General features: G+C 44.0%; 2 protein-coding genes across 2 annotated transcripts; one reads left to right on the top strand and one right to left on the bottom strand.

The window, feature by feature from the left end:
* Positions 1–4,733: 4,733 nt before the first annotated feature.
* On the bottom strand, positions 4,734–10,517 carry LOC119457996 (AP-2 complex subunit sigma). The gene is made up of 4 exons (XM_037719783.2): positions 10,369–10,517; positions 9,960–10,109; positions 7,896–8,069; positions 4,734–6,146 (listed from the first exon to the last, which is right to left on the bottom strand). Exons 1-4 carry the CDS (start codon positions 10,369–10,371, stop codon positions 6,045–6,047), a joined length of 429 nt encoding a protein of 142 aa, XP_037575711.1. The 5' UTR covers positions 10,372–10,517; the 3' UTR covers positions 4,734–6,044.
* A 67-nt stretch (positions 10,518–10,584) lies between these two features.
* LOC119457995 (DNA-directed RNA polymerases I and III subunit RPAC1) lies at positions 10,585–25,433 on the top strand. Its single transcript, XM_037719782.2, has 11 exons — positions 10,585–10,805; positions 10,907–10,978; positions 11,171–11,278; positions 11,801–11,933; positions 13,800–13,916; positions 14,010–14,059; positions 14,197–14,262; positions 16,882–16,948; positions 19,789–19,911; positions 22,695–22,811; positions 25,227–25,433. The coding sequence occupies exons 1-11, from the start codon at positions 10,746–10,748 to the stop codon at positions 25,346–25,348; spliced, it is 1,035 nt and encodes a 344-aa protein (XP_037575710.1). The 5' UTR covers positions 10,585–10,745; the 3' UTR covers positions 25,349–25,433.
* The last annotated feature ends 1,643 nt before the right edge of the window (positions 25,434–27,076 follow it).

Here is a 27,076-nt window from a genome sequence, read left to right as displayed (position 1 = left end):
TTGGTGGGTTCTAATGTCTGAAAGCAAGACTGAGGTCTGCAGATTACTTTCAACCACCTGGGATCTTGTAATGTGCACTCGGTGTTTGGTATTCGAGTATGTTTGGACTCTGACCCCACTGGAATGCTTCCACAGCTGCTGGGAACCAATACTGTGATATGGTGTGCAGCAGAAAAATTTCATTAGCCGCTGTGCCACCGTGGCAAGTTAAAGTAGCCTGCAGGGGCACCGCCGCAGAGGGCTTCAAATTCAGTTTGATCAAGCGAGGTTAGTCTGACGTAAAATGCAACATTGTTACGTGTACATGTCTACATTGAAATGTAGAATACAACCACCATAGCTGGGACTGAAACCCTGAACCTTGTTCTCCGCAGAATGCTGTAATTAGTACTGAGCCACCGCAGCACGTGGTGTGGTGTGGTGGCTTACAGCTGACTACAAGAGTGAAGATGCAAATAATAAACTTAAGGGTAGAACTGAGCGGCCTTGATAATAGTAAGTCTCGCCTGTAGCCTACAAAGCACTAGCAAACGATAAATAATTAATTTTGGGGTTTTATGGGTCAGAACCATGATCTGTTTATTATAAGGCATGCCGTAGTGGGAGATTCCACGTTAATTTTGACAGCCTGAAGTTCTTTAATGTGTGTTCGAAGCTTGGTACACAACAGCTTTTGCATTCTGCTCTCATAGGAATGTGGCTGCTATGTCCAGAAATCAAACCCATATGCACAGCAGCAGAATGCTATAGGCACAGAGTTATCTCGGGGAGTTACAATAGCTAGGCTCAGTCCAGTTCCAAGTTGAAATTCTTTGGTTTAGTAACACAGGTTGAACTAACAAAAAGTGCAACTGCCTGACAATGCAGACCCACTTGATGCAATGGCATGTGTGCACTTTGCACTTCACACATGGGATTCACAAGGTGTTCCAGACAAAAAAAAAAAAAAAGAAATAAAAAAATTTGGAGTGCAGTTTTCGCAGCCTTCTCACCAGCAGAGGTGAAGGTAGCACTTGCCTCTATATCACCTCTGAATGGGACATACACCAACTGGAGTGTGCTCTTGCTCTTTCGAGTGCAAAAGCTAGAATGATTGATAAGCAAAAGCTTTTTTATGGCTAAAATATCACCTTTGGCAGAGTATTGATATCATGAACTTCCATAAAATTTTTTAACATGTTCAAGTTAAAACCAGCGACGCAAAGATGCATGTCGAGCAGGATCTACTAGGCTAAATTAGTTGTCCTAAACCCACATGAAGTAGGAAAAAATATTCTCTACCACACGCTGTTTTTTTCATTCCTCTAGCAAGATGGTGGCTGTCTGGTTTCACTTTTGGGACATCCTGTCCTTGGTTTCCAGATGGCAGTTTTGAAAGAAGCCATATTCGGTTGGCCAGGTGTCATTCTTTTACAAGTGCCATTTTTCAGACAAAAAAAAAAATAAATAAATAAAAATGCTTGTTAAACTTGTAGGCAAAGTGAAGTTTAGGTTTGGTAATCATCGACTTGGTGCTGCCGCTGTCTGGGTCCCTGCCGCCTCTCTGTACAGTTGCAGATCTGAGAATACCTCTGTGCTGAAGGTATGAATCCTTGCTAACTGCTGTAATTAGAGAGTTTTAGAATTAGGGACTCAAGAAAATTGCGGGTTGCAAGTGCGCACGCGCAGAACCCGACCAAGTCTCGAATTCGTGTTGACCCAAAAATCGAAAACTAGTGTGGACCCCCAAGCCATCTTGAGTCTTAAAACAGCATACTTAATTCGTAGTGCTAACACAGAGGTTACATTTATTGCAGTTTGTTTGCCCCTTTTTGCTCAAGAATGCATTCTGCTCGTTTTCACTTGTAAGAAGCTCTTATTTTTCGCTTTCAAGCACCTTCTCATTTTCCTGAACGCTCGACCCAACGCTGTCTGCATTTGACCCAATTCTCAAACTCTGCTGCTGCTCTAAACCCAAGAGCAGCCTACCCAACGTGGCTTGGGGACCCACAGTCTCGGGTCCCCATTTATAAAACTCTTCTTTCTCTTGGGGCTGTGTAGCCACTTGTGTTCGACAGCGTCAGTATGAGCCTAATTTACATCCATTGCAGGACAAAGGCCTCTTCCAACTATCTCCTATTACCAATATCGTGTCCGCTGCTTCGATCCTGTGCCTGCACATTTCCAAATTTTATCGCACCACATAGTCTTCGGCATAGGGTTTCATACAATAATTACTAATTTTTAATAATTACTAGAGGTAACTATGACACTAGCGTCTATGGCAGTTGCCATCGGGGCGGTTCCGCCAGCATGGGAATGATCGGCAGTACGTGGATTTGCCTAAACTTTGTCCTCGTGGCTTCGAACGGCTTCGTCACTTTGTAAACTCGCGATTTTCAACTAAGTACTGCGTAGTAAACAATTGAATAAACATTAAAATTGCCCGACGACAGGACTCGAACACGTCTAGCATAGAAGCCAGATATTAAAACCATTACGCCACGGACACATGCATCGACAAGCGGCATCCTTATGAATTTCTTGCGGATAAGCCAGCGCATTGAGACGCTTGGCACGTTTCGATTTGGCCACCTCGACAGGCTTAACTACTGCAATCAGTAGCAAAAGTGCGTGTTTGCAGAGTCTTTTGCACATGGAAAAGTGTAGATTGCTCTGAAATTTAGGACAATGAAAGCAAGTAAAGCGTAATGAATGAAGCATCAAGAACTCCTGAAGCCACAAGCGCGAAGATCAGACAAATCCATGTACTAATACCCGTCATTGCCTTGGCGGCTGAACGGTCGCAGTGCCAGAGTTCCCCCTAGTAATTATTGTAGGAAATGCTGTGGTCTTCAGCCATGCTCGACTGCGCTTCTGTTCCCTTGGCAACCAGTCTGTTGCTCTTAAGAGGAAGCTTTAGCTCGGGTGCCTCCTATCTAAATACACGAGAAAGGAGAAATTGTTTTTCTTGGCAACCACTGCACCTAATTTGATGAGGTTTGTTGCATTTAAAAGAAAAAAAGTTATAATATAGTGACTGTTAGTAGGGAATTTTTTTATTTAGGGCCTCGGTTTTTTAATAAAGATTGTTGAAAATCCCTATTTTTCAGGAAACAAAACTATAAAGTGTACAACTCTTTACCTCAGCAATGGAAAACGATATCACAATTCTGCAATAGCATCTAATAGCTCTAAAGAGGACAAAATTGATGTGTTAAACATGGGATCTCAAATAGACCACCAATATACGAGTAGGACTTTTGCAAAACCCTTGTAAACAATGTAACAAATTCACGTAAGATGTAAATTGATGTCAAATTTGTCCGCTTTGGATGCTCCAACGAAGGCAGTTTACAGAAGTGTGATATTTGTTCTTAGTGCAGAGCTACGAATTTGGAAACATGCTTCAATTTTTTTTAGGCTTACCAATTTTTGAAAGTTCCTTTAAAAAAATTCGGGCCCCAAATCAAAATTCCACTTCCAACAGTCACTAGAATTTAGCTTTCTTTCTCGAATGCAACAAATTTCATTAAAATCAGCCCAGTGGTCATCTCAGAAAGGCGTTTCTGCGTTTTACATGTACTTGAATAGGCAGCATCGGAGTTGGGCCCAAGCTAAAGCTTCCTCTTAATGGCACACCTGCTCTACGCAGTACAGTGCAAAAAGGTGTGCCATTTTCAACACCCCCTTCCCCCAACAGGATGAGACGGCGTAGACTACGCAACAATGTTGACTGCCTTTGCTGGCAGATAATTGGGCCCCGCATATGTTTCTTGTCCATATATGGCTATGCGAGCTCATCTACACAATGGCCGTCACAGAACCCAGCCAATTCTGTCACAGAACAAGGTAAAACCATCAATTATCCAAAAGCCTCCTGTATCAAGTACCGCTGTGATCAACTACAGACCGGTGTTGGCAAGTTTAGCGACATCTTTAGTGACGTAAATAATCAGCAAAGTTTAATGCTTTACCCCCATTTTATCCCAAGGGGGATATATGTCCTCTATTTGTCAACTTCAGAGCCATACCGAAAAGCTAATTAGTGAGCCATCTCAGTACATCAGATGCTTTTCTAGGCCAAGCAAAATCTTGAGATTGGATACCGTTTCAGGAGACCGGAGGTTTTGCTCTTTTTTTTATTCTCACCACTGACTCGCCAGCACAGGAGGTAAATTGAAAATATAGTTTAAATAATAAAGGACATCCAACAACCATCAAAACAGACAAAAATTCTGAGAAAATTATCATTAAGTTTTATCCTGTCCATAAACGCATAAGCGTTTGCAAAATACTGGGTTACTGGAGAGGCGTAGTGCAGCAACAACGCTGGTAGTGACATTTGGTAATACAGAGTAACTGGAGAGCACACAAAACTAATACTTCTGTGACCTACCATCATCTACTTAAGCACTGGTTTAAAGCATTGGTGGCAACACAATGGTTAATGTGTAGCATTTTTGAGATCTTCCTTCAACGATAACACTGACACGACACATTTTTCAAATGCATTGTAGTTGGACAAATTGTCACGAGGTGTCGCTATCAGCTTTGCTACTGCCTTCCACGGGCCACGGCTCCGGCAGTCCGCAAATGGTAACAAGCTGAAACTCTTCAGCACTTACTGACTGTACACTAAAAATGAAGCATTTTAGGCCATGACCTTGTGACTTCGTCCAAAATGTAACCAACACTGTTGTGAACTGTGTGTTGGCTTGTGTCTTGGAAGCACCAAGAAAGCAACAACAATATCGGTAAGGATAGGCATTTTATGTACAAGTGTTTGTTATACAGGTTATGACTTTACATAATACTACACACCACTGGTACATCCTCCCACAAACCCCTGTCCCTCCACAAACCATCACAGTGCACACATAAGCCATACAAGTTGCTCGGTGATGCACGCCATAACCAGGTGGTCACATTCACAACACCTTGGGGTCGATGTATGCACGGCTGCACAGAATGATACATCTTTACTCTTGTGCAGCTTAAGCTATTACAAGCAACGAGGAGAAAGCTAATAAACTGTCAATAACAGTATAATTCGTGCAACGGGTTAGTGCGTTAAAGAGGCAATGCTCTCTGTACAACTGCCTTATTTCGTTCAACTCAAGATACAAGGTAAACGGGTTTAGGAAAAGAAATTTTTGCAAAATAGCACTTTTCTTTTAAATTACTTTCTCTTGCAGCAATCACTGTGTTGTAGATGCCATGTTTCCAACGTGTGCAAGAAAGTGGTCATTGACAAATGCTCTTTAAGTTTCAGATAGGCTGCTATGCAACAAGTGCCTTAGTGTCCTGAACTACCCGGACCTTGCCACTCAGAAAGAAAACCCAGCTTGCAAAAAATAAATAAGAAAAAGCGAGGCAGCTGGTTGTAGTTGTGATGCTTGTGCTGGCCGAACAAAATGCGTCTAGCAAACAAGCGTCAGCGTCAACTGTACGCCTTAACCATCGTGTCCACCTTGGAAACCAGCTCAATTTTTGAAACACGTGGATTAGCAATTTCAAGGACGCCCAAGAATGCTCGCAGCAAAATAGCTGCACTTGTGATATCGGTCGCAGACGGTTCCCATCACTCTCTTTACAAACGGTAAAAGCAGTTCCACGTTTCCGACAATCCAGACCAAGAATCTACCTTCTGAAACAAAACCAGAGAAGAAGAAAGCATGCATCGCACTTCAGAGCATCGGGGTGCGAGGAGGACGGGTACCTAGACCCAGGAGGAGTATTGCTGGTGCCATTGGCACATTAACTCTGCGGTGCTATTGAGTAAAACAGAGACGCGCGCAGCGGGCAGGCAACTGCAGAACAATGAAGTGTACTTAAGAAGCAGAAGACTTAGCATGTCAAAGAGTCACTCCTGCAAAAGAATGCGCATGGAACCAGTTGAGGGGAATGTGGTTGTTCATCACATGCACGTCGCCAGCCCGCTCCCTCTCAGTTGAACCTGTCTGTCCCTTCTGCATGCATGTCAGTGCGTGGTGAGGTGGGAGGAGAAGCAAGTATTTTTTTTTTTGTTGTTTTGCCATAGAGCCCTTGACGATTCTGCCGCTTCACTCCAGCGAGTTGTAGACCAGCAGCTGCTTTAGGACTTTCGTCTGGCTCGTCTCTCGGATCTCACCGGCAAGGAACATCTCGTCCACGACACTGTACACCTGGGTGGAAAAAAAGGGGTGGCACCGATGATGACCGCAGTTAATCGCAATCGCCTTTCTCAACTGCAGGTCGGCGGTTGGAGCACGCGTCTGCTAATTCGAGCAAATTGGAAATACCGTGTTTATTTGAACATAAGGAGAGTTTTCTTCCCAGAATGTATAGCCTCGAAGTCGCTGCCCGCCTTATACGTGAATTTTGCCTTTAGGTGTGGCTTCACGGCAGTGCAAATTTCGCCCTACAGTGTGGCTTTACGGCAGCGCACGCCAGTGGTGACGTGAAGGCACACTATAAGGAGAAATTCGCGCTGCTGTGAAGCCACACCTAAAGGCAAAATTCGCATATAACCCGCACTCCGCATGTTGAAGCTCCCTTCTCCCCTATTTCACGGTCGCCATTTTGCATTTTGGCTGTGTAAGTAATTCAATATTGCAGGCGATCCGCGCTGAGTCTCGATAATCTGTCGGCCACTCTGTACCGCCTTATATGGTGTGCATACTTTTTTTCTTAGGTCTCCCCAACTGCACTCTCGCCTTATAATCACGACCACCATATAATAGAATAAATATGGTAACTTTGTCTTCATGAATTTTACAGGCATGGAATGAGCCAGCTGGTGACTCGCAAACTGCTCAAGCTCACACAAACTAAGACAGGTGCAAGTCAAGCCAGGTGGCAGGCTGACAAGTCAGCTGATTTGCCACCTAATGAACTTAAACATGACAGCTGTTGGCTAAGCCACCTGGTGAGCTGACAGGTTCAGCTGACTCGCCACCTGAGTAGTTTTTGTACATTTTAAACATCTAATTGCTTCATGCGTGGCGTGCATCAAGGCAGATCATGGCAGATCAGAAATGCGCAGCACTGACACAATCAGCACAAATTGCACCTGACGACCTGTGGCTAGATTGTTTAGAAGCAAGCCTTCTCACAGCTGGTGTAATAAGAGACAAAGCTGCATATTTCAGGAAGTTAAGGTGAAGCATATTCATTGAAGTGTGCTAGAATTACTCTAGAACATGCTTCCTGAACCTATGTTAAAGGGGTTGAGAGACCAAATTTTGAGAGTATAAAAGGCCTGCTGTAGGCTTCCTCTGTATGAAAGGACACTCAACATGAAGTGTTGGACACAGCAAATGTTTAAAATATATTTTAATTCGCTTCCAAAGAGTGCCTAAATGCTCGTTCTTGCGATCGAGACCCATCGCTAGCGCGATTGACATCGACGTCACTGTGTTGGAAGCGTAACGCGTTTTAGTGACGCCATACCACATTAGAGTGACGTACAATGAGCGGTGACCCACAGCACGGGGCAAGTCTCGAGAGCCTCGAGTCTAGAGTGCAGTATAAGCTGCATCGGACGCAGACGCAGCTAGCGATGGCAACTGTCGGCGTGGGTTTGCTTGCCTGCGCTGGTACAGAACATGTGTGCGAGAGCAGACGGTGCAGCAGTGCGTGTGTCACAGCCTTGTGGGCCCACGTGACCAAGCTTCCTAGCCAGTGACGTCACTGTCCAACTCAGCGCCGAGAAACCGAAACCGAAAATCGTGCACATAAATAATGCGACATTGAATTATTTACCGAGAATATATGAACCTTCCAGCGTGTATCATGCTTTCTGGAGCAATAAGAAACGTTTGAACCAAACAACGCGCAAGCCACAAATTTGATGTCTCAACCCCTTTAAGCTGGGACTGCGAAAGGACATTTTTTCCCCACCAACCGGTGCGAATGTCGTATGGGACCCCCACCTTGTAGAAGTTGAAGACGAGGTCCAGCTCACAAACGTTGTGGAAGTACTCGTTAAGCACTTCCACAAAATTGTGGATGGCCTCGAGGTAGGCCAGGTTGTTGTCGTGCACGTCCACACAGATGCAGAAGTAGAGGCCAGCGTAGCGCCGGTACACTATCTTGAAGTTGCGGAACTGCACAGGAGGACACCAGAATGACCACAAGGAAGCAAGCCGGTTAACGAGTTATGTGTCAGTAATGGCGTGTAGGGCCTTGCTACATACACAGTGATGTGTTAATGGCATGAACAAAGGTTAACATTTCTGCTTATCGTGAATCGTATATAGCATAAGTGGTAGTTTGGTTTAGCCTGTTTTCTTTACGCCTAGATATAGCCGCAACGAAGCTAGCCAAGGCGGAGCAAGCGCAAGCCTAAGCTGCCAAATCCTTGTCTTTCTTTGTGAGCAGCACAGTCTGCTTCTACGAGTGGGGCTGGTCACTACATTTACTTTTCCATCGGAAAAGAAGAAGCCATCCTGGTTACCTAGGGGGCAGGACATGACTGTGGGGTCTTGAGCTGTTACACGCAGTCTCATGCCCTATACAGCATTGGTCAAAAGATAAAACTTAGGTTTGAGGTAGTTGGCTCATTGTATAGAATAGGGCAGTGTGAACAAACATGGATGAAATAGGGACCCGTAAAGAGGACGGGCAAAGACTGCACCGTCTACTGTGTGTCTCAGCTAACGTTAGTCAAGCTGTTCCGATAAAAAAAAAAAAGAAATAGACACAGTGCAAGGTACAATTATATAACCTATGGTGTTTTGTTGTTAAAGGCCTGACTGAACATTGTAGGTTTTAAAATGGTACCTTGCACTGTGTTCTCTATATATATTTTTTTTTTGCGTTGAAGAGCTTGGCTAATGTTAGTTGGGACATCTTATACATCTAAAAATAGTGCAAGTGGTTTGATGACGTAATTAATGGGATAGGTTTGCTTGAGAACAGGATAAGGGTTGTGGTACTTAGAAGTTTCGCCAATAGACCAAGGCTGGCTGAAGGGACCCAGAGCAACACAAGAGTTTTGAAGGGGATAGTACGCTGAAGACACGGAGACATTGCGATGGTATTTTGGCAGTGCTGATCAACAGACGTAAGTGAGCGGGCAATCTGGTGATACTCTAAGGCATATTTTGCTGCTGGGAATGCAGTCAACTTCTTCACTACAAGTATTGTAGGTAGCCTTTTTCCTACCTCCTGTGCATTACCCCCCCCCCCCTCCTCCTCCTCCTACTTAACCCCTCTTTCCAATCCCCTTCTGCTGGCTGCCACTCAGGTGTCAGCAGCCAAGTTAGACAGTTACAGTGCATTCATTATAAACAATGCGCAAAAAGATAAGATACAAGTAATGAAAGAGAAGGACTGCAGCGCCCTCGCAACCAAAACATTAATGCTGATGCAAGTACCAGAGTTGAAAGAGGAAAGAATGCAGTCACATGTAAAAAGCAGTATTAAAAAGCTATTCAAACGATGGTGCTTGCACCGAAATAAATGTTTCTTCGATTGTGAAAGTGATTCATCCTTGTTCTTTACGCGTCGGTAATTATGAATCCGTTGCCACCTGCCCAACTTGCAGCTATTCCACAGTTTAAGTGCAGCAAGCAGAAATTTTCTATCCCTCTTGTCACCGAAGGATATTTTAGACTTACGCAAGCTGGAAACACAAACAAACAACAACAACAAAAAAGGAAACAGCTAACACACAGCGCATATTGCGACACCACTAATGACAGATATATACTAGCAAGCGCACATTCAAAAGTTGTCCCAGTCCTGAAGGCAAGAACTATCTTTTCGTGTCACATGAACGCCAGGACCCAAACGCCTACATCACTTCAGCGTAACCTTAACTCAGATTAAAGTGAAGCGCGCACACGAACAAATTGCCGGGGGGCACTTCGATTAATGCTGAAAATAACCATCGATGCTGGGTGAGGATGTTAGAGATAGTTCGGTGTTGTATGAAGGCCAAGAAGAAAACAAGTGAACTATAAAGATAGCGCCACTGATATGGAAAGACTTACCTCGACAAAATTCGTGTGCTTGGCATCTCTGACCGTCACGACGGCATGAACCTCTTCGATTAGCTTCTGTTTCTCATCGTCATCAAAGTTCATGTACCACTTGGCTAACCTCGTCTTGCCGGCCCGGTTTTGAATCAGAATAAAGCGTATCTGAAAAAGATAAGGCATTGAATAGTAACGTGAAGACAACGCAATGATACAGAGGTAGCGAGATGAAGTAGATATCCTTTTTATTTATTTTTTTTTTTATTCGCAAGGCGGATCATTGCTATCCGATGGGTGACATGACCCAAGTAGCCGAAAGAAGCAGTAATACGCATTGCGGATGATCAGGTATCACGGTAGGCGCTGCGTAAAGCGTCGGAAACGTCGTCGGTGAACGGGAAATGTCGAAATAGTGCCCACTCACCATATTTCCTGAGTAATAGAAGAATTGCCCAGCGGCTACCGCACCAAACCGCCTACTCCGCCTCCCTTCTCGCTGGCCGCCCCAAACCGGAAGCGCAAACCGCCGACTGACTTGCGGAAGTTAAACAGATGGCGCATATGAACTACTTAACATATTGAATTCTCTTTGCCTCGTTTATCCAGGTGGTTTGCGTTTACAGTAGTCATCTGTCCATTGTTTCCTCTCGCACCTCCATGGCAGCATCGGCAAGCGGCGCTGCACGTGCTTTTTCAAATGCCGAGTGATTGTAAACCTCTGGTGTACCTTTCTGGCTGCCGGTTTCTTAGTTACGGCTCTACTCGTTTGTAGATTTGAAAGTACAACATAAACATTGAATCATGACGCACTTGGAGAGAATGCGAACGCACCTTCATCTTCGTGAACATGACTTGCTTCATGTAAGTGATACGAAACCTGTTGCATGCGCTGCGTGGTAATGTTTACCTTGGGTTATGCGCCTATTGCTTGTTATATCTCCTTCCTGGCGTGATCTTTGTAGACTGAAACTGTTGATCATTGCGGTGCCACGCCGGGTGTGGATGACAGCTGGGATATCCAAAAGTTTGTCAAGGTATGTAAATTCATTCGTTCGCTAACGCTGCCTTACGCTCTCATCAAGATATCCTCTTACGCGGTCTGAAGAAACGTACGTCAAAACTTCGCCGGACCGAAAAAATGCAACCTACCTCGTCATTGCTCGAGCATACCATTTATTTCCTATAATAAAAATGCACTAATAGCCACCCTTGTTTTTCACTCTTAGAGATTTAATGTTGGGATCATCTCCATGGACGACATGACCATGGAGTTCGACATGGTAGGCCTCAACCCGGCAATCGCGAACGCCATTCGCAGGATACTGCTCGCAGAGGTACGTAGCCATGTCGTGTGCACACTTTTCCAGTACATGTACAGCATGTCAAAAATGTAGGTAAGCCATTTCACATGTGGCCAGGGAAGCTTGCTTTTACCGTTGACCATATGGTCGCTTAGCGCAAGAAATGGAGGGATGGGGTTAAGGGGAGTGCCAAACTTTTGACTGTTTATTCATTTCTTTTTTCCACAAATGTATATGCACAGACATGCTCAACATACCGAAAAAACATCATACGTGCATCGCGCAAATCACAATCATTTATCTAAATACACACAACCCATTGACCCTTGCCCCTCCTTCATTTTTTGCACTAAGCGACCGTATGGTCAACGGTATGACATGAACCGAACGGTATGACATGAAGCAACATTTTATAAGCATGCTCTTGGTGTAGCACGGCAGGAACATCCACGGAGTGCCAGGCAATGACACTGGTCATGTTAAATGGCCTGCTTAGTTTCAAAAATGACTGTACATTTCTAGGCTTTCTAGAATGGCGTTTGTCATGTCTTGCAGGTGCCGACAATGGCGCCTGACAAAGTATACCTGTACAACAACACGAGCATCATTCAGGACGAGGTGCTGGCACATCGGATTGGCTTGGTGCCTTTCAACATTGACCCACGGATGTTCGAATACAGGGAAAGTGGTAAGACACGAACTGCAAATTCTCTTTAGGTGTCATTGCAAGCGTTGAGTTTCTTATATTTCATGTCGTCTGTGAAAGGTCGCATTTATTTTGTCTTTAGCCCTAGCCAAAATTTTTTTCGCAACTGCTACACAGCCCCTGCTGGGCTTCTTTTTCACACGTTTCTTCAGTGGGCATTTCATACTACATAAAAGCGGGTTTTTCGTGACCGTTTTCTCCCATTTCAGTATCTGTGAACAGTTCACAAATTACTTCATCTGTCGTACTCCTGACAGATGGAAGGATGGACATGCCACCCTGGTCATGGCCACGACTTTCTTGCCCTTCCGATACTCAGTCTTATGTTTCTCTTGTTGGCTCAGCGAACATTTCATGCTATATGGAAACGGCTTCTCTGTCGTTGGTTTTTTTCTAATTCATCAAGTATCCATAAATCTCTTTACCTGTCAAAGTGCGGACAGACCTTCCAGACTGGTTTGCCATGGCTGCTCTGTTGTGACAGAGCACTGAGACATTTATTTGCTCCACTTGCAATCAGAAATTTATCTTTCAAGGTATTTGTATGTTTAGATTCCCTCTCTATGAATGGCACAGCGGGTGCTCAATCTTATTTTTTGCGCGAGTTGCTTCTGGAGAGGCAGGGAGCAGGCAGGGGTTTTGCGAGGGTTGGTGCCTTAGTTATCACGAGAGTTGCACTCAAATTATTTGAAGGGCCCCAAACCACTGCTGACATTTTGAACATCTTTTAAATAAAGACGCGCATAGTGTACAAAATGCCATGACGTCAACTTTTGGCCAACATAGCAGTGCTACATGCTGTGGGAAAGCCGGTGTTGTCATTCCTTGCTGGCGAGCTTAGGCTACATTGACCACGCCCCTAACTACACCCTTTCCAATGTTAAAGAAAAAAATAATCCCGTGCTCCTCTCCAGCCTTTTGCATTTTCTTATTCACACGTTTCGACACGAGCAGGGTCGTGCGCGTGACGTCACCAAGGTAAAAGCTGTCGATTGGCCAATCAACGACAGACAAGAGTGCCAATGTGACGATTGGTACTGACTGAGTGCCGGTGTATCTCCGAGAGAAGTACTTTGGAAGAAGGAGAGAGGGGGTGTCCTTCGTTGGGAGCATAGTGAAGGCGAACGAGAAACGTTGATGTCTGTGCAGTCATTCATCAGACGCCTGTCACTTTGCTATTTGGGCTTCATTTTTAAAAATATTTGCTGCTCAGTGTTCATTGTAGACTGGTATGCAGCTGCCACTACGTAACAATCTTTTGAGCTCACTGTGGTTTGGAGGCTCTTTAAATATGCTTTAAGGCCTGTGAATGGACCACCTGTGAAATGTGACTACTGTATAATTGTTGACAATAGTTTCACAATATTACTGAGCTATGATTACTCTGAAACCCAAGCAACCTGGTAGTTTCTCGCTATTTAGATAGCAGAAAGATGTGCATTGAAATAACTCCCTGGGGCGTAGCTGAGCATAGGCACAGATTTGTCATTATTTGCAATTGAGCCTCTAAAGAAACTCGGGCACTCATTATTTAGTTTTGATTGATTTCAGTCGGGGTCAGTCAAATTTGTCCTGGGTGGGACAAGACTTTAGTGACTGACATAGAGATCACAGGGAATGCAAAACTAGATTTTCGAACAATTCCTGCTTGGCAATTGTGTGTCCATGAGTGTTGTCACATATCAGACATGAAAGGGGAAAAAAAAAAAAAACCATGCACCATAACCATGCACCAACCATAACCAGCACCATGCATAACCTGGTGCCATCCTAGCTGTCTTGAAGAATATAAGCATGCTGGAATGAAGGGAAATTTTAATTTCTTGTACTTGCGTGTTCATTTTTCAGAAAGTGATGGTTCTCCCGAGGACACAGTTGAATTTGAGCTTAAGGTGAAGTGCACCAAAAATCCGCATGCTCCAAAGGATGCAACCATTCCAGATGAACTTTACAGGGACCACGTCGGTAAGGGGCAGCAAACCGTTTTCATCACCACGTCTTGCATCAAAACGCCTAAGGATAACTCGCAATATATTTTACTGCTTTATTTCTTTACAGTGTATACAAAGCACCTGACATGGATCCCCCTTGGATCGCAAGCAGAAATTGTGAGTCTTTTTAGCACCTGAATCCTTCTGTGCCAGTTCAAGCGACGTTGAATTTTGTGTATATCAAACTATATGCTTGTCTTGCTTTGTGTCATTGTTTTGTTCTTCTGTTCTTATTTCTTGTCAACGTTCTGCAGTTTGGGAACAAGCCACCGAGACCTGTTCATGATGACATTATTCTAGCAAAGCTGAGACCTGGCCAGGTAAGGCTTGCATTTGGAAAAAAAATAAAAAAAATAAGGGGGGAGGACCTGCTCTAGATGAGCCATGGAATTGGACCCTAATTCGACCTTAAACAGTTGTAAAACTACACCTGTATTGCATTGCGCAAACTTAATCCTCCGATTGACCACATACGTGTCACTTTTTTTTTTATTCGCGTTCTTTCTTTCTCTTTACAGGTGTAAATACCTTCCCTAGGTCAACTCAAGTAGCACAGTATATATTCACAGTATGGTTTACTGTTAAATGGAACATCTAACCAGTTGAAATAGTCAATAGAACTGCAACATTACCTAGCCTTTATTGGAAAGAAGTGGCTGATATAATTAACTGCATGAATTCGATACCCAAAATTAGCCTGTGTTTTTATGTCATATCTCAATGATAAGTGGTGGCAGATAACTAACTGCGGGATCTATTTAATGGTGGTGCATACTGCACACAGTATTGAATTAGGTCGAAACAGCAGCAGAGGTGTTGACATTCTCAATATATTTAGGAAGTTGAGTCTGGGCCATGTTTCAGATAGGAATTGCCTAAGCAGAATGAATTGCAGCTCCTTGATATAAATATTGAAAGCCTTGTCCAATCGAGGGCAAACGCTGGAACTGCAAGCCCAAGTCTTGCAAACTGTTGTTTAGCTTCACTTCAAAAGCTGTAAAAGAAAACACTGTTGTGTTGTCCAGTCTGCGCTGAGTGCTTAAAAATTCGTGCACATCTTTTGTTAACTAATCTTTTATAAGAGAAAGCTTTACGTCGGCGACTCCTATCTAAATACAAGGGAAGGGAGAAATTGTTCCGTATGTTATCTGGTGAACTAATTTAGGTGATATTTGTTTCCTGCATACAAGAGAAAAGGTTAAGATCTGAATATGGGGAGGAGGTCTTTTATTTATGCCATTAATTTTTTTTTTCACGAGAAAAATACTGATTATGATGATGAAATAAACTATAATTTTTGAGACAGTGTTCCCGAGCGTTTGAAATTTAGGAACTAAAGTGTCAAGTTTTACAACTCTGACTCAGTGATAAAAAAAAATCATATGACAATTCTGTAAATGCAGGGCTAACTAAAGATGACAAATTGTGCATGTTATAAATTGTTTTGTATTGTACCAGTAATGTTTGAAGAAGACTTTTGCAAGACTGATGTAAGCAGTGTAATAATTTCACGAAAGCTATGAGCTAATGCATCACACTTGGCTGCTTTAGTAAACCTTACAAATACAGTTTACAAAACTGTGTTGTTTGTTTTGGACGCAGAGTTAAGAGTGTTAAACATAGCACACTTCAGTTTTCTTGAAATTCACCAATTTTCGGCAACACGTGTAACAAAAATTGGATGCCACGAGTTAAAAGTTCTGCTTCCAGAAGCTGGCAGAGTTCAGATTTTTCTCTCAAACGCACCAGATTTAAATCGAATTGGTGTGGCAGTTGTCTGATGAGAGTATTCCTGCATTTCACATGTGTTTGCACATATGGAAAGTCAACAAGACTTGTTGCTGGTCTAGATGGTTTGCCACAACGAAGGAAATATGCAGAGAAACGTGGACCAAGGACAGGCACTGACTGGCGCAAACTTTCAGTTGCTTTATTTCCGTACAAGCCATCAATTCAAGCAAGTTCCCATACAAGGGCGGTAACGATGGGACGCAATGATTATGCAAGTGCAAACAGAAAAAAAAAAGTGAAGCAGACCTAGTGCACATGTTGGAATATATGTGAAGCGAAGCGGTTAATTAAATGCTATATGACTACAAGGTGATGGTTACAATTGTGTTTACTTTCATCCTGTGCAACATGTAATCTCATGCAATGCTCATGTTTGTATAGCACGAATGTCTATGTTTGTTCGCAAGCTATTCCGAAATGCAACCACCGCACAAAATCAGGTGGATGTACAGTGTGAGAGGTTTACTTAGCGATTTCACGAGGACAAAGACAATGTGTGACGCTTATCAAGGGAAGAAAGGCAAGGACAGGCGTCTGCACACAGAAGTACGACAGACATTTTAACTACGTTTAAGAATTCTGTAATCCGTACACAGTGGCCCATACCCAATGGCTAAATATGATGGATATAGCAGTGCTCTATTCCATTTAAGAAGAGGTCTCTGTGCTTTGAGCCTATGAGTCGACATTATACGTACAGATCTCGTTTTTTTTTTATTAATTATTATTACGCAGAACAGAAGTGTACTCACTAGTACAGGGCTAATATAAGCCTTTTTGCTGGAGCTTGCATTCAGGCATATATGTATCTGCTGAGAAACCAACAGACCCAGCAGGCAACAGCAGCCGTAGGCACACCATACCCGGCAGTAGGCGAAGGACGCTTCACTTTAGAAGCAAACAATGTATATGTACGCTATGTCATTGCAACATCTGCAACACTGCAAGGGAAACAGGAGTTTGCAGTCTGCTAAAATTTCTCTAACACTTTGCTCATGGCTTCTTTTTTTCTGCTGTGCAGTAGAAGAAGCATTGAGCGGAGGAGACCTCTTGGTTGAATCTGAGCATTGCTGAGTATGCCAAATTAGGGAATCTTGTACAATGTGCGTATCTTTACAATTCCTTCTTTCCATACGTTGTCTGTGCAGGAGATTGACCTGAAGCTGCATTGCATGAAAGGTACAGGCCAGGTTCATGCAAAGTTCTCGCCTGTAGGTGAGTGGCATTGCTTGTGTGCAAGCAGCTTTGGTGCCTCCTGAAGGTTTATGGACATGATATTTTCAACTTCAAATTTTCTTTCGTTAGATCTTTTTTCGTTTTTTTCGTCCTAGATTTCGAAACCTTAAAAAAAAAAGAAAAAGGAGAGATACCGGGAAGGCCTCCGAGTGCCTAAAATAATTAGCAGCTTTTCTATACCTCGTTTCAATTTCGTTTCCTACGAGCTGACACTGTTGTGACGTAGCGACGGAGAAGCTGGTCACGTGCAAGCCGGACATTGCGACACTACGGTGCTCGCACTTTTGCTTGGTCGTCTGCTATGCTCAATGCATGGACCGATATAGCAGAAAGCAGACGACCGAGCAAGTGAGAAAACGTCGCAACGTCCCGCTTCCACACGACCACATTCTGTGTCGTGACATCTGACGCAGTCACCTCTTGGGAAATGAAACTGAAACTGATTGTAGAAAAGCTGTTAAATTATTTAGGGTGCTTCGAGGCTTTTCAGTATTACTTTTTTTGATGGTTTGGAAGTCTAGGACCTTCATTCAACGCAAAACTATAAAAAGTCGAAACTATCATGTCAGTACTCTGTGAGGGCCTGAATTCTTGAAATCTTTTTTTGACCAAAAAAAAAAAGCAACAATACAATAGAATCACACTTGAGAGTGCTTGTATGTGAAGTTAGAGCATCCAGAATTATTTAATAGCTTAGGGTGAAACTTTTGAGGGCTTGTTACAAAAAACTGAGACGAGCGTCTCGCACTGAAAGAGTGACTTTGTATCCGTACATTTTCTCGCTGTACGTCCTTTAGTATTTGTAAGGTGAACAGTTTTGCAACTTATAGCATCTCGTAAAACAGTTGCTTTTCTAGCGACGATCACTGCAGCGCTTTAACGAACGCAACCACGCGGGTTTGTTGATGTGTTTACTCTCGCTGGAAGCAGTCCAACATAATTTATTGTTGCTCTTCATTGTCCAGGGTTCGCACAGCCCCTTGAAATCCTTGAATATCCTTGATATTGACAGTATAAGTTCAAGGGCCCTTGAAACTACTTGAATACCCGTGGGCTCCTTGTAATCCTTGAAAATCTCGTGGGATTTGTTCCGCTAGAGGAAATTAACGATGTACCTCCGCAAGTCATGCTGATATTTAAGACCCTTTCGCTTACGAATGCCCATGAAAACAAGCTGTGTTGACTAAAGGGCAACATCAGGAAGTTTCGGTTTTAAATCTCGCAGCCCCTACGTCGTCTGGCAACTAATATGCATTGGAAATCTAATCCAATGCGAGACATATCGCTCGCTCGGCTTGCGTATAGTGCCTAGAATATACTCTAGTGTGCCGTCCACCGAGAGTCTCCAACGCGGGATGGTGGCGCGGGCTGTGATGCCTGGCGCCGCGGGCCACCAGACGGCGATGCCTGTCGGCACCATGCTAAATCCTGCGGTGTTCGACTCGTGTTCGTTTGCGATGCGTTGATTGCTACGCGTCGATTGCAATGCTTAGTTCATTTCTCGCCTTGCTGCCGCTTTCGTTGCAGTCTTTTCTTATTGTGAGTGGGTTTTTTGCATCTATGTGTGCACTCGTCTGTCTAAAGAAACTTTGAACAGGTCGCGAAACCGCGATTTCCCAGAGACGCGGAAAGAAACGGCTCATCTCATTACCCAGCGCGTCCGCAGACCCCGAACGTATTGCGGATTGGGACAAGAACATAAGAGGCAGATCGCCGGGCAAATGGGGAGACTCCCGTCGTGTCTTGCCTGAAGTCCGCCCATGTCTCAGCATGGTCCGGCACAGTCTCGAAGTGCAGCGCACCAAGCGGACGGCGGCGGCAGGCATCACACTCGGTGCTACCGCGACACCCGCTCTCGGCACGCTAGTATGTGTCTTTTAGGTACTATAGTCGGGCCGTTTGCCGGCCTCGTGCGCGCCATTTCAGTGAAGTTCGCGTTTGCGTTGTGTGTTTACTTTGACAAGATGCCAGGCGGGAAGTGCAAGTTTCAGCCTGCGTGGCTGCAACATACGGACTATCGTCACTGGGTGAGACCGGAACCAAGCGATCCTTATCGAGCAATGTGCGCATTATGTCAGAAGACGGTCGACATTGCAACGATGGGGGAATCTGCCTTGAAGAGCCACCAGAAAGGCGAAAGGCGACGAAGTTTCCGTCGAACAGCCAAAGAAAAAGAAGCGGAGATAACAGCTCTTGAAAGAGAAATTAATTCGAAAATAGGGCTCCTTTCCTAAGTCATGTGAGGAAATAAAATTACGCTAACACTCCTTGAATTCTGCCTTTTTGCATCCTTGAAATCCTTGAAATGTCCTTGAATTTCCAGCCAAATATTGTGTACGAACCCTGATTGTCCCTTCATAAAGATTATGTGGTGGCTTCAGAAATATCTGGATCGTCAGACTCGCCAATCTGCAAAGAATACACCAGGAAAAAAAAAATCCTGTGTGAAATATGGTAGTTTAACCCCTTCCATGCCATAGAGGAGCTCAACTCGTCCGCAATACTTTTCAGGGTCTTGGCAATTTTCATTTTCCCCTCGAGAATACTTTTTATTTTCTTGAATTTGTTTAATATAGTGCTGTTAAGTGTAAGTTTTGCAATAACCCATTGAGGTTTTGTATAACTAAATGTTTAAGATATTGCCTTCATTGCTATTCATAAACTATTCCTCAGTAAAAGAATTGGCCATTTTTGCCCGTAATTCAGAATAATAGCATGGCACAGAAGGGGTTGACTGGCATTCTTGTCATCAAAAAAGAAAAAGCTGCCAAGATGACCACACTGTTGAACGGCCAATTCTTGCCTTCCTTACCACGCAGCCACGGCATCTTACCGCCTCCTGCCGGAGATACGACTTCTGCGCCCCGTGCTGGACGAACAGGCAGAGCGGCTTCAGGGCTGCTTCTCCGAGGGAGTCATCGAGCTGGAGGATAGCCCCGACGGTCAGTTGTTTGAAACCTTGTGTCGTTTCCTCCGGTTGAAAGCCTCACTCACTATGATGGCTCGAGAATTGAATTCTGACTTCAGTTAGGAAGAAAGTTTTTCCTGAAGGGCAAGGCATCGACTGCGATAGCAAAGTATTACAACTAGGGGTGTGTGAATATTTGTCGCGTATTATATTTTTAATATTCATATTCGATTAGAAAAATAGATATTCGAAAATGGTCGATTATTCGGTTGGATATGAATAGATTGCTGGCTGTGCAGAAGCAAACATGGTTTTCAGAATTTTTTTCTATCTAATCTAATAATATTGGGGCCATATTGTGCTGAATTTTGTGATTTCGTGCTGCTAGCAAAATTTCGCCTCTAAAGCACACTTAGCCACTAAATGTCTAAACTATGCGGGAAAGCCAGCCTCTCAGTAGCAAGGGGTATGAGTTTACGAACAGCGAGGGTGCACTTTTTTTTTTTCTTTTTTTTTTACAGCGCCACCCCCAATTCTGAGCTTATTGCTTGACAGGAACTGCGATGAGTGACGACTGGCACAGCGTCAAATGCCTCCGAGTTTACGAGCATTTGATGTGGTGTAATAAGGCACAGACTGCCGAGGACAGCTAGTGGAAATTACTAAATTTTCCAAGCTAACATGAGCCAAATCTGCAATGTTGTAGTATAACGAATTGCTAGTCCAGTGTTTTAACATTGACAGTGTAATTGCAATGTTCCAACATAACAAATAACCCAACTTGCTAATAAATGCATGTGCATATCATTATTCCATAGTCAATTCAATATTCGCAGCTAAATATTCGTGTTCGATTCGTATATGAAAGTTTTGATATTCGCACACCCCTAATTAGAACATTACACGAAGTATGGCTTACAGTAGTTTTATGGCCACTATAAGTTATAGCAAACATTCGCTTACTGACAAAGATGTCTGATGTCGCACGCGCATGACACCCCATGAAAAGAGTTCACTCAGTGACCACAAGCACTCAAGGTCACAACGCTGGCTTGATGAGGTGCACGAAGACAATGTGCATCAAGGCACCAGCCTTCTCGGCTCATCCTTGCACCCTTGCCCTCGCACCCATGACAGATCACGTGACCTCTGGACCACGTGGGACCACGTGAACACCTGGGCTGCCTCAATGCAACTGCAATGCATCAGGCATGCCTCAAGTGTCTGTATGTTTGTTGTCGCAATAGAAACCTAGTCAAATAATGTCGCTGGCACTGTACCCGTTACAAGTGCTATTTTGAAACATGCGCATTGACAAAGTAGGCTCTCTGAATCCCATTCTTAGTCAATTTTCAGGCAAGCCACTTAGCATGCACTTTCTGTAGTAGCTTTGTAGTGTATACAGCAGAACCTTGTTGATACGATCCCGTTACGTGCGATTTCCCAGCGTCAACATTCGCGATTGAGAGCACCAAGAATGACCCAATACAGTTGCGCTTTTATTTACTGTTTCATACGTTCCTGGAAAGCACCACATTTCGGCGCCAATGTTCAATATAGCGCCAAATAGCGATTGTATGATGTTTTCCAGCTGCTAGATCCCATGTGAACAAAAGGCGTCAGGCGCGCACAATCGAGAACAGTAGCCCCGCGCTGCAGCAGCTTCCCCACAATACTGGCTCGCTCATCTTACGTGAGAACACCGGCACGCATTCAGTTTCTTATGCCGGGTCGTCGCAAGTGCATTCACAGGTATCATTGCCAACCCTATTGCGATAAGTATCTTGACCTATCTGTCCCACAGCGCATGAGGCGTAGTGCCATTAGAAGTGTACTGCATGCTTTTAATAGGCGATAACTCAAACGTGCCACCATTCCCTGCTGCAGGTGGCGCGAAGTGAGCATCATGTTTTGCTCTGGCGGCATCGTATTCCGGCGTCACTCACCAGCTCGATTTCATTTTGGTTTTTCATCGCCATCTTAAAACACTATGCAATGAGAAAATGACAAGATGCGTCTCTGGTCGCTCGAGCATCACACTAGCTCTAGGCGCATTGGCATTTGCGCTACAACAATTCGTGCAAATTTGTGCCCAAACGACCCAGGCTGAATTCGAGTAGTGCAAACTTAAGCTTGTCAACGCTGCAAAAGTGACAGTGCAATGTCTCTGGCCCCACCAACTCAGCGCGTGTCGGCATCTCGTGCTGCAACGATTTGCGCAATGCATCACATTATGTAGATGTCAACTACTGTTGAGTCTGTCAATTTTTTAGGGACTGCAAAATATGTTTTCCCGGTTAGTATGCTTCCCTTGCGCTTGTTTCCAGATCGGGTGAATGAGGTTCTAATGTATTACGACCTTCAGGAATGGGACATTTCATGGACTATGAGAGGCACTCATTTCGGTGGCTTAGGGGCTAAGGAGTTTTGCCGCTGAGCTTGAGGTTTAAAAAAAAAATTTTTTTTTAGTCACTGATTCTTGGCTGTGATTGCCACAGCTCATTGGGGACTGCAAGAATGCTTGCAGTCCCCATTAGTAGTAGAAAAGTAGTGAACAAATCATTTATTGAAAATAGAACAAGCATTGAAGCTGGTCAAGTATCTTTCCTCTCAGGTAGGTAGGCTCCTTAGTTGAGAAGTCCCACAGCAGTAACTGTCTGCCTTGTCCACCTTACCAGCCATAGCTGTTTGTGAGGTGTCTGAGCTGGCCAGCGCTGCTTTCCACTTGTCAAGTGGGTGGGGTTGGAAGGTGTGTTGTATGTGCACTTGTCCACGTGGTCTGGTAACACTTTATTGCTATTTCCATTGCTGCTTCAGGTCACAAAGTGGCCAGGGTTGCCAATGCGAGGGCCGACACCTGCAGCCGTAACGTGTTTAGGTTTGACGACCTCAAGGACGCTGTAGAGCTGACGCGGGTCAAGGACCACTTCATCTGTGAGTGGATTTTGCTGTTTTTTTTTTACTCTGGAGATAGCCTCAGACTGAATACGTTTGGGGCTTTTCTTAGTTTGAGGAACTTAAAAGGGCATTTTCTGTGCCACCGTGGGGAGAAATGCCGCGAATTCTGGCTGCACCAGCTCTCAGACCAGCTGTACTTGGTGGCTGCAGTGTTTAGCAGAATGAAAGCTTCATGCCTTCTCCTCTTTGTTTCAACATGGACTTCTCTGCAGCTGGATTGCATTTTGTTCAGGCAGCTTATACCATATTTGCCCACTTCAAACACGCTTCTACCTCATAAAAAAAAAAAAAAAAAAATGTCTGAAAAAATTGCCCGTGCATTGCAATAAGTCTGAAACGTGGCAGCCATGACATGTTCCCCAACTGCTGCAATTGCTTCGGGCCGGTTCTATACACAGAAGCATGGCCTTTGATGTTCACTTCCCTAATTACTCCGAGGGAGCCGTTGCTGTGTTAGCGGTGTTGGCAGCAGCCTACTGTCGGAGCCACCATTATTGTCACTGTCATTACACCGTGGTGTCAAACCAAGCAGCGAGTTTTCATGTAGGTTGGTGACAGTAGTGAAGAGTAACTGCTTTCATTGCAAAAGCATAAAAGCTAATTCAAAACACAAGTTATATACAGTGCTCAACAATTAAAATGCGATACTCGGACAGCATGGCGGATCTGAAAAGCGCTCACTAGTGGCACTTTGTGAGTGCCAGGTGATGGCTAAGCAGCCGAATGCAGTCACATTGCATACAGACTCTTGCTTTTATGTGATACAAAAAATACAACAGCTCGGTGTTCTCAGTGCCCACCGGTGGTGCAAAACTTGGCAGCAGTCACGCGCTCCGAGTACTGTATTGTCTTTCAATCGCTGAGCACTGTACATGCTAAGCTAGCAGCAACAGAGTCACATCATGTGTTCTTGAAGTTCCAGGATTATCACCGTCATCCCCAAGTCATTGTCATGGGGGCGATTCAAAGAATGGGGGCTATTGAATGCAATCGATTGAGTGGTGGACATGTTGTCATTTACAGACAGCGATAAAAAACCGTCTGAGATTGACAGTGGTCACATTGTGAACGACAGTGGTTAGGATAGTAAGCATAGAAAGGTTTGGTTTATTAAGGAATTGTTTGCTCTTCAAGACGTGTTTGCGTTGCAACGAGGATATTTGTCTGTCATTGATTTTATCACTGGGAAATTTTGTAGACAATATGTTTGTCAGCCTAGATGCCTAGAAGTGTGATAAAGATGGTAGTGCTTAAAAGTGTCATTCCGGTCATATTTTACCGCTTTGTGCCGACTCAGTCGTTGGGAAAGTAGGAATAGAAAGGAGAAAGGTTTGCTTTTTTAAAGGAATTGTTCTCTTGATGACGTATGTTTGTAACAATGACAATATTTAGGTATCATTTATTGTATGACAGTAATTTCAGGGACCATGTGCCCGGTGGCGTCATGGGCACCAACCGTCACTATTTGGTGACGCGACGGCGGCTCAACTTTGAACATGTGTATGGGCCAAATGTGCAACGGAGCTGCCATCTATTCTCATTTTCATGTTATGACCAATTTATTTGAAAGAGGGATGAACCAGTTTTTTTCTTTACATTTCTTTTCTTCTTTTTCTACTTTCCACGTTTACTAACGATGCACCTCAGTGACCTCGAATCCAAATCGCACCGCCAGCAATGTCAGAGTATTAAATTTTCTTTTTTCCCAACTACACCACAATATTGCAACGCTACCGACTGGAAAGAAGGGAATATTCGCTACCACATCCAAAATTAAGCAAGGAAGAAGCGACCACCCTCCGCAGACTACAGACGAATACATTATGTCCATAGAATTAGCATGCGCCGGATGCACCCCCGCACAGTTCTCACACCTATGCTGATTCTGTGATGTATCGGAGACACCCTCCAACACATGGTGTTGGTGTGCCCACACCGTGAGAAAAACACTCAAGATGAAGCTTCAGAATCGCTACAAGCTATCGACGAAGCGTGGGAGGCAAATGTTAACGGCACCAAGCCTGGAGAATCAGCGAAGTCTGGTGGACCGGGCGCGGGCTGCGCCATTAGCCAACGGCTTTCTGGACTTGAGAGAGCCGCCCACTAGGGCGAAGAAAGAGCACTTTCTTGCTGTTTCGCACAATGAACGTTTATTCCTCCTCCTCCTCCCGATGAGAAGAAATAGCTATTTCTCTCTTTTACGATGAAAATATGGTGAAGGAACAATCAAGGGTACTGCATTTCGCATTTTTTAAGTACGATAATCGAGGAGCGCACTGCAATCGCGGGCGCATTAGAATTGGGTAAATATGATAACTACATCAGGTTGTACTGAATTCAGCCTATTCGAGTGTCCAAAAAAAGAAAGTCTCCATGTCTTTCCATTTTCAGTTTCCGTGGAATCCACAGGTGCCTACGCGCCTGACCTCCTCGTCACAGAGGCCATCAAGGTGCTCATGTCCAAGTGTCAGATGTTCCTCGATGAGCTGGAACACGTGCAGGTTCATGGCTGACTTCTCGTGGGAAAGATTACAACTGTGAAGATTCGTTTGATCATTGAGGGTCACTGGCTACAATAAACAAACTGTGGTACCCAAAGCTTAATGCTAACATTCTTTTTTTCTGTTCACAAGTGTGCAGAGAAGCTGCTTTGCTCACACATACTCTAGATCATTAACCCTCATGAGGCAGCCATGTGTAAATAAGAAAGTAGGTCAAGTACACTCCTCTGTTAAAAAGAACACCTGTTTAGTGCTTGGCTAACAATTATCGTTGAATTATGACAGTTACAGCAAAATTAAGGCATGAAGGCACACTCTTTTTTAATGCACAGATGTTAGCATAATGCATCCTATCAGCCATTTTATACCTCATTATAGTATAAGTTATTCAGTTATACTGGGTTTATTAAAGATAGGTGTTCCCGTTAAGAATGAGTCATACTGTACATCTGAGAATGCAGCCGTCTCACATGTATGCAAGGAAATAGGTAGTTAATCCTGGCCCAAGGCAGTGCATCTGTGTGGAGACATTTTTTGTTTTGTTTCAAGCTGTGATGGTGTGCCTTCAGTGTGTGCAGCATGTAATGGGCATGACCTGCAAACAAAATGTAATGGCATCTCAAAACTGGGTGCTTGAGCTGTGAAAAGATACTTAAGACACATTCTCATTTGCTTATTCAATGTTCCTGTGCTTTTAATTATCGATTGATGGGCTCGTGCCCTACCATTTGCTAGCCTCCTGGTCAGCTCAGTTGGTATGGCAACCAACCCAGAAAGTCTGTGATGCAAGATTGGGTACCAGGACCAGGATGAATCTTTTGTTTAACTCTGAAGCGCTTCTTTTCTGAAAAACTTGTTCATGTTTCCTTGATGCTCATGTGCGACTTTTGGTTGGATGGCATTTTTCTTTATTGCGATAGCAAGTGTATGGACGCTTCAGGCAAACTTCCGTTGTCGGCGTCGCTGTGATGTTCTGTATGAAGTCCAATTCCTCTTCCACTCCAGCTGCAGCGGCTGAGCGCGGCAGCGCGAGTTTTATCTTTGAGGAAATCTGCACTGGGTTCAAAGGCTAGCCGACCTGAGATAGCTGATGGCTTCGTGTGCGCTGTGCTCTCGCGCACTAAGTTCGCGTTGAAGCGAGAAGCGGCACCCTAGCGTTCTGACGGCAAGTGTCCGCGGTCATCGCACGAGATGTGTTCATCTTAGTCTGTGCACGCTTGACAATATGCTTGATAAGTTTATGTAGCTGATAAAATGATTAACCTTACTTTATATAGCTGTCTAATAATTTGCTGTCACAACCAATGTTTCGCCTGTTGGGCGAAACTGTGATTTTTTCGGGAATACAATTAAAAGGCAACCACATGCACGTGATATTCAAGCAATGAGATGGGGCGACCACATGCATGCGACATCATGAAAAAGAAGTAGCAACAAATTTTCATTGTTGCTCAATAAATACAATCGTACCCTCATAAAAGTTTGCAAATGTGCCACAATATTAACATTTTAATTAAACTGCAGTAAATCTAATTTTAATATTATTGCAAAACAGTGTTTTGCATCGTCAACATCAAGTGCTGTGGTGCCATCTGTTAGATATAAATCAAAACACTTTCACAGCTTGGCGGCGTCTTAGGCCTAGCAACGTCGAAACAAACAGCCGAGAAAACGTATGCTGACTTGAAGCATGCACTTTTTCAGTGCCGCATTTCCAGTCCTTAAGATTGCATCTAAAGG

The sequence above is a fragment of the Dermacentor silvarum genome, chromosome 7 (assembly GCF_013339745.2).
Source record: "Dermacentor silvarum isolate Dsil-2018 chromosome 7, BIME_Dsil_1.4, whole genome shotgun sequence".
NCBI lineage: Eukaryota > Metazoa > Arthropoda > Arachnida > Ixodida > Ixodidae > Dermacentor > Dermacentor silvarum.
Note: the sequence above shows the minus strand (reverse complement) of the source record. Positions and strands in the feature narration are given on the sequence as shown.

What these genes read in the sequence shown, in the direction of transcription:
- LOC119457996 (XM_037719783.2), bottom strand. An exon ending in AGCACACGAATTTTGTCGAG is followed by an intron (nt 8,070 to 9,959) that starts GTAAGTCTTTCC and finishes CCTCCTGTGCAG; the next exon opens with TTCCGCAACTTCAAGATAGT. An exon ending in TCGTCTTCAACTTCTACAAG is followed by an intron (nt 6,147 to 7,895) that starts GTGGGGGTCCCA and finishes TTTTCCACCCAG; the next exon opens with GTGTACAGTGTCGTGGACGA.
- LOC119457995 (XM_037719782.2), top strand. Translation starts at nt 10,746, where the DNA reads ATGACGCACTTGGAGAGAATGCGAACGCACCTTCATCTTCGTGAACAT. An exon ending in ATATCCAAAAGTTTGTCAAG is followed by an intron (nt 10,979 to 11,170) that starts GTATGTAAATTC and finishes TTTCACTCTTAG; the next exon opens with AGATTTAATGTTGGGATCAT. An exon ending in GCTGGAGGATAGCCCCGACG is followed by an intron (nt 19,912 to 22,694) that starts GTCAGTTGTTTG and finishes TTGCTGCTTCAG; the next exon opens with GTCACAAAGTGGCCAGGGTT.